The sequence below is a fragment of the Maylandia zebra genome, linkage group LG8 (genome assembly GCF_041146795.1).
Source record: "Maylandia zebra isolate NMK-2024a linkage group LG8, Mzebra_GT3a, whole genome shotgun sequence".
In the NCBI taxonomy this organism is placed as follows: domain Eukaryota; kingdom Metazoa; phylum Chordata; class Actinopteri; order Cichliformes; family Cichlidae; genus Maylandia; species Maylandia zebra.
Window position 1 is genome coordinate 29917790 of NC_135174.1, and position 7012 is coordinate 29924801.

The following is a 7012-nucleotide window of genomic DNA, read 5'->3' on the forward strand; positions in this document are numbered from 1 at the left end:
CGGTTTCTTAGGTCTGCTGAAGGATGCTTTGATTCACACTTTGGGATAATCTGACATTTGACAGAAATCATTTTAAAAACCATCAGACTTGCTTCTGATGCCTCGAGGCTGGACTCCTGTAACACATCGCACGCTCATCTCTCTTACAAGGAGTCTAAAAAGCTGCAGACTGGTACCAAAAAAGAGAGGTCACATGACTGCTGCGATGCGTCGACTCCCGGTGACTACAGAACAAAGCGTGTCTGCTGCGTCCACACATTCCTGACCATCCTGCAGTTAAAGGTCATCTGAAATGGCGCCGTGCCTTCCCCGTGTCTGCACCTCTGGAACAACCGCCCAGCTGGTCTCAGATCAGCTGTAGCTCTTTAAATCCAAGTTCAAATCTTTCTGTGGAGCCTTTGAAACAGCTGATGGTTGGAGGCAGGTCGCGGTCGTGACCTCTGCGATCTTCAGGGTTAAACAAGCCACGAAAAGAGCTCTGAGTGCTCAGCAACAGGAAGTGATGTCAGAGTATCAGCTGGATCATGGAAGCAATACAGAGATGATCAGATTGTTTTATTGATCAATTTGTCTTTTTTTTTTAACTTTGTTTTGGTTCGTCAGATTTTGTTTTCAGGGATCATTAAAATGTGAATTTGAAATATTGATGTAAATGTTGAATGCCTCTGATGTCAGCGTTCCTGGTATGGGCCTCAGAGACCTCTGTTCTTCCAGACGTGCAGACGTTAGCTTCTTCTCTGCCTGCAGAGAGCGCTCAGTGAGAAACATGGAGCCTCGTCTAAAAGGCTCAAACTTCCTGATAAAAAGCAGCTGCTCCATTTGGGCAGGAAGTAAATAAATCAGGAGATAAATGGAAAATAAACAAGGAAGTAAAGCAGGAGCAGTGAAAATATTTCATTAAATGTTTCAAACTTGTTCAGGAGGAGAACCACGGACAGGTGACCTGCACTAACATTACATGCTGAAAGTAATCAGAGTACATCAAAAATGCTCAGTAACTGATCACTTTCTTATCAAACATGTTTGTTAGCCTCAGCGTGCTAACAGTTAGACTCCTCACATCCCAGCGCTGACCCCTTATTGGTCAGATCAGAAACAGACTCCTCCCACTTCTCCATGGTTTCCTGACTTTACTTCATGTGCTGAAGACATCTACGCAATGCTGTCAACTTATTGGGTATTATTGATCCAAGGATCAAATTATCAGTAAATGGGCTTCAGGTCAGGAGCCAATCAGACGCCTGAATTCAAGTCATTATGATGATGATCCTCTTATATAAATGGGATAATCTGAAGTTTACTGTCAAGTTCAAACTGCACGTCAGGGCTCAGCATGGCTGAAGTCTGCCTGGCAACAGATGAGTGCTGTCAGCGCTGACATTAGCCAATCGCAGTGTTCTAAAAATGAAAAAGCAGTTCAATCAGTTTTCACTTAAAACTCAAAAAGATACATCGATGATTTTACAGGTCAATGAATCCACAGCAGCAGGATGAGGATGCTTTGTTTTAAACCTCACAAAGCTTTTCAAAATAAAGCGCTGAAAGAAGGCTTTAAATAAAGTTTAATCTTGGGGTCAGACAGCAGCTCCACTTCTTTAATATTTAAACCTCATGAAAGTGATGAGCAGTGTGGGGTCATGTGACTCCAGCCTGAGAATGAGACTCAAAACATCCTGTGGACACAAGCTGCTCTCAGGAGGAAGAGGTGGTGGTACAGCTACAGCCAACCCAGGGACGCACAGAAACAGCTTCACGGCCTCTGAGGTCATGTGACAGCAGCGATGTAATCCACATCGCATCTGACAGCACCAGATTTAACTTCCTGTCTGCACGCACAAGCTTATATAAGCATAAATCTCCCTCAGTGGAAACTATCCACACACACACACACTCTGGATCAATAACTTATACAGACCGTGCATCTCACTTCCTGTTAATTGAACAGATTCTGCTCGATCCATTGGCCGCTCTGACTCGCTGACCGTCCTCTCCCCTCGGTTCAGTCAGCTGGACTCTAATCGGACAAAACCAGGAATGTTAATCACGCTTACAGCCATCAGCTCACATCTCATCACGCCAGCCTCCTCCTGTCCCAGAGAGCATGTTCGAGTTTATTGAACCTAACTGAAACCCTCAGAGTTGGTTGAACAACAAGGACACTTTCAGGTGAAAACATCCCAATTTAAAACAATTATTCATTATTTATCTTTCATCTCTTCATATGATGTCAGTTTTTCAGAATAAAGTAAGCGAGAATCAAACTTTACAAATGTTAGACTTTTATTATGAAATGATACACAAAAATAGGAACAGACAAACACTCCCTGCTTACATCACTTCCTGGTACAGACATCATCATTACATTTCACATTACATTACAGCCTTGCTACAGTGCTAGCAGCTAGTTAGCTCACGAGCTAACCAAGTTAAATACAATAAGTCAGAGCCGAGGGCGGGGTTCTGTGGTTAGGGACAATCAGAACTGTGCCCCCACCCCCCGATACAGTCGCTCATACAAAAACTCCAAGCCTCAGGGCTGACAGCACCTGAACGCAGCACAAGCCCTTCAGGAAACACTTCAGGGCCCATCAGTATCGACATCATCATCGTTCACTTTAAACACATTTCCCTCTTACTTCTTGTCACATGGTCCCCGCATGCACACACACGCACACACAGGTAAGAGCACTGGAGTGTTCAGTAAAGGTTTCAGGAGCAAAGACGAAGTGAAAGGTCACGTGACTCCGCCCATAGCAGAGGGTCAGAGTAAAACAACTAAACGTGACAAGGCTTTCCTGACCTTTGACCGTTTAAAGCTACATCAGTGAGGGGAAAAGCATGGCTAAAATCTGCCCGGTAACAGATGAGCCATAGTTTTGACATTGACCAGTCGGACAAGTTTGCGGCGTCATCAGGCTAACCTTTGAATCTGGTCATGTATGAGGTCATGTGACTTTAGCTCAAGGACTAGCCTATGAAGCTAACATTTTCAGGAACTCAGGATCCCCACAGGGAGACGTGAAGGCACAGCTCTGACTAAAGCTGGTCCAGTCCCTGAAGGGTCCAAGTCACAGGTCAAAGGTCAGATATTACAAGATCTCAGCATTAAAACAAGTTCAGACTCGAGAACGGTTAGTCTAAGCTCACTGACATAACTATAGCGATTCCGAGTCGACACAGTAGCGAACAACTGCAACAAAAAAAATCTCCGATAAGAGAGCGACAAACCAGTCTGAACAGAGACGGACCACAGGGTGTGCCAGCTAAACCAGCAGCAGCTCAGGTGGCCACAGCTCCGCCTCCATAAACCCTGCCATCATCATAATAACTAGCAGTGAGTCACGTGCGTGCCGTCTAAAGTAACGGCTAAAACACTTCCTGAATCTGACCTGTTACAGCACAACACTGATCGTCACGGTCGAGTTCATGAACCGAGGAAACTCAAAGCTGTGTCCTGACGACAGAAGCGATTCAGTTCATATAAAACAACCCAAAAAAGGTGAGCCCCTCAGGAACCCTTACATTAACCATGCTGGTGTTTCAGAGTCCTCCAGAGAAGGATGCTCATGAAGACGTGAAGGTCATCCAAGTCCTGTGAAACCCAAAAGAAGAAGAACATGCAGACCAGAGGAAAAAACGTTTGTAAGGCGCTGATTACGGATCTTTGGGAGCTTCTGAGAAAGCACTGAATCTTAAGCCTGTCAGCTCATCTCGCGGTTCAAAGTCTCCTTTGGATGCTGGTTTAAAGCCCTTTGGAACTCCTGGTTCCTCCTGACTGCCTCTCTGTGCTGCGTATGAAGGAGCCCCGGGTGGTATCCGGCTAGGCGCCGGGATCGTGGGAACCAGGGTGTAAGTTAAAGGTTCAGTTTTTGGGTGCATGGGGTAAAAGAGTATGAGACAGATCCAGAGGTAAACATCTGTCTGAGAACTCCTGTGAGGTAAAGTGAGGAAGTGCGCAGTGAATCCTACAAACATCTGGATCACAGCTGGAGGATAAAGTGTTTCTTTAGTGCTGGAGTGGATCTTGTACATCATAAAAGCCAGTGAGTGTGACCTAAAAATGTGTCTTGTGACAGTCTCACCAGTAGGGGGTGGTCTCTATGTGGCCCCAGCTCTGCCATTCAGGAAAGATTCCTGCTGATGTCCGAGGGCTTCCAAACGGATCAAAGTCCGAATGGATCTCATCTCTCTTGTCTCCGCTGCGGTCGCTCTGGAACGGTACTCCAGCTGGACTCTTAACGGCCGTGCTCCGACTGTTTCGATCGGCCGTTGCCAGCCGATAGTTGTTCCCAAGGTTGTTGTCCCAGAACGTCTGGTCCTGAGTCTGGTACCGGATACAGAACTCCACTTTTCCAGAGGGCTTGAGGAGCTCTGGGAGTGCGATGGAGAATGAGAAGGTGTCGGTGTCGGGGCAACCGTAGACGTTGTTCAGGTACTGACAGCGAACGTCCTGGAAGGAGCACCAAGAGTCAAAGGTGATCCGCACCCAGACAGACTTCTCAAAGCAGATGTTTCGGACCTGGACAGTACCCGAGAGCAGGTGTTCCTGGACTGAACAGGTCTCCAAGCACACCTGCTGGGCTTTGAGACGACTCCTCAAGTCTAGGTAGTCTGCGGCTGGCTGGGTGAAGGCCAGAACCAGGCAAGAACCACAATCTGCTGGATCTGGAAGGAGGAGATGAAGAAAGGTGTCAATAAAGAACATGAAGCTCAGCTGAAATGTTCTGACTTCCCAACTGCTTCAGGGATGCAAAAAGAAGAGCGAAAAACAGGCTGTGAGTAAGCAACCCGGCACAAAGAAGCTTCCAGAACAAATGTATTGATTAATAGATTACTGATTTGTTTGTTGTTAAGTATCAGTGACCTCCTCCGTCACCTTTGATGTCTGCCAGGTGCAGTCCGGAGGCAGCACCCTCGATCTCGGTCAGCAGCTCGCTGAGCACCTCATCTTCGCACTCGTTGTAGACGTGGACAGTGGCGAGTGCCAAACCCCGCGAGTCCGCAAACACCACGGTCTTCCTCTTCTTCCTCCTTAACAGCCCCAGGCTGCCGCTGCTGCTCTCTGCGCCCGCTGATGGTGCCGTCGCCATCGCGGAGGTAAGGCAGGGTCGCAGCGGTCGGCAATGCGGCAGCAGAGCGACTGAGGATGAGGAGCGCTTGTTGCAGTTCCCGAGGAAGGAGCGCAGAGGAGGTGAGCTGGCCAGGCAGATCCTTACGGCCACGTCGATGGGCATGATGGGAGATGGGCCCCCGGGGCGAGGGTTCAGGACATGGAGGACCCTGAGGAAGACAGAGGGGGCCAGTATTCAGAGTGCAGAAGAAGAAATCTCCATTAATTTGAATAAAGTCACTGAAGATAACGACTCTCTGCAACACCAAACACCTGAACTACGTATGGCCTCTCAGACGAAGTTCAGAGAGCGCTCGAGATGACGGCCCGTGATCAATCGTGATGAAAAAGTGACCAATCAAATAATTCTTTCCTCGTTAATGAATTAAATGGTCAACATTCTGTGATCTTAATACATTAAAACTGCCTAAAAAGCAGGTACGTCAGGTGTGCTCATACAGGACCAGCACTCATTTCTGAGTCCTGGACTGACCTTTAGACCTGACTGTGGGTTTTCAGAGATTCTCTTTCCTGCCTGTCGTTTCTTTTGTTCAAAAACTTGGCTGTGTGAAGACGGCGAAGAGCGCAGGAGGCCCAGGTGTCTTTAGAGGTGATTTTACACAGAAAACACACAAACTGGACGCTATCATAGAACTGCAGGTCCAAGTTCAAATTAAAGAGCTGGTAAAAGTCGAGCCTTAATACAGCGTCTAAAAATCAGTCACATGCAAACGTTTTTTCATGCAGGAAGTGAGAAAAACTCCAGCGTGTGTCTGTGGGCCAGGTTTCAATACAGCAGTGTGATTGGCTGGTTCTGCTGATCAATGTTTGAAACCAATAACCACCAAGTGATTGATTATTGGGCATCTTTACTTAGTTACCTTTAGCTAACAGGTATGTCGGACACACAAACATGAGACTAACACGAGTCAGGTACGTTTGCATGTTTCTGATATCACATGAAGCGGTGCTGACAGAGTAATCTGATTACTGAGTGCATGGTCAACAGTCAAAGCCAGATTATTGATGACTTGATTTGTAATCTGCAGCTCTGTGATGAATATTTCAACACTTCTCCGATTTTAAAGCTGACTGACCCGGCGGTTCTTCTGATCGATGTTTGAAACCAATAACCGACAGAACCATCGCTTATCGATCAGTGCCAGGCTGACCTGCAGCTCGAGTTCACAGACTGATGATGAAGAGGAGGATGAAGGCTGTGGCGCAGTTTAATATTTGAGCAGCTCACCTGGTGCAGTTCATGGAAACCTGTCGCCCGGTTCGGCCCGTCCCGGACAGCCGCGGGGCTTCCCTCCGTGTCCACGGTTTTTTTTTTTTTTTGTTTGTTTGTTTTTTTTACTTTTTTTCTTCGTTTATTTTTCCGCCATTTTAAAGTCCGACCATTGCCTGTCCGCGCGCACCGACACGCCCCCTGACAATCCGAGAACGGGGAGAGAGAGAAGCCAATCAGCGCTCGGCACCGTCAGCTGGTCAAACTGACAGCCAATCAGAGAAACGCCAAATAGAGCGAGCGAGAGAGTGAAGGAGAGAGCGCGTTTATCGGGACGGAGAAGGTGGGCGGGGCCTGATGCACGCTGAGCTTTGACTGACAGGTGAGTTAAGAGGAAGAAATGCAGGTGTTAGTGAGTGAGAGACGCCACTGATCACTGCCAATCACGCTTCTGTACGTCATCCACCCGCCCCTCTTAAACTGACACATGTACCTGAAACAGAGTTTGCTGTTTTTAAAGTTACCACATAAACAAAGTTATGATTTCGATCTGTCTCATGTGTCTCTGATCCCGTCAATGTCATCAAGGTGGACTGATGAGGATAGAGTCTTCTGCGGTGAAGCTGCACCTGCTGAAAGATGGACGAGACGACCGTCCTACAAACGTCCCC

At 47.4% G+C, this 7012-nt stretch overlaps 1 protein-coding gene across 2 annotated transcripts; it reads right to left on the bottom strand.

Annotated features, from left to right (window-relative positions):
- Positions 1-2262: 2262 nt before the first annotated feature.
- Positions 2263-6620, bottom strand: LOC101476075 (protein phosphatase 1 regulatory subunit 3C-B). 2 transcript variants are annotated; one of them, XM_004565216.5, is made up of 3 exons: positions 6360-6620; positions 4877-5280; positions 2263-4665 (listed from the first exon to the last, which is right to left on the bottom strand). In XM_004565216.5, exons 1-3 carry the CDS (start codon positions 6371-6373, stop codon positions 4079-4081), a joined length of 1005 nt encoding a protein of 334 aa, XP_004565273.2. In that variant the 5' UTR covers positions 6374-6620; the 3' UTR covers positions 2263-4078. The 2 variants fall into 2 exon arrangements, with proteins under 2 accessions (XP_004565273.2, XP_076743902.1); XM_076887787.1 differs by lacking the exon at positions 6360-6620 and adding an exon at positions 5604-6335.
- Between the last annotated feature and the right edge of the window lie 392 nt (positions 6621-7012).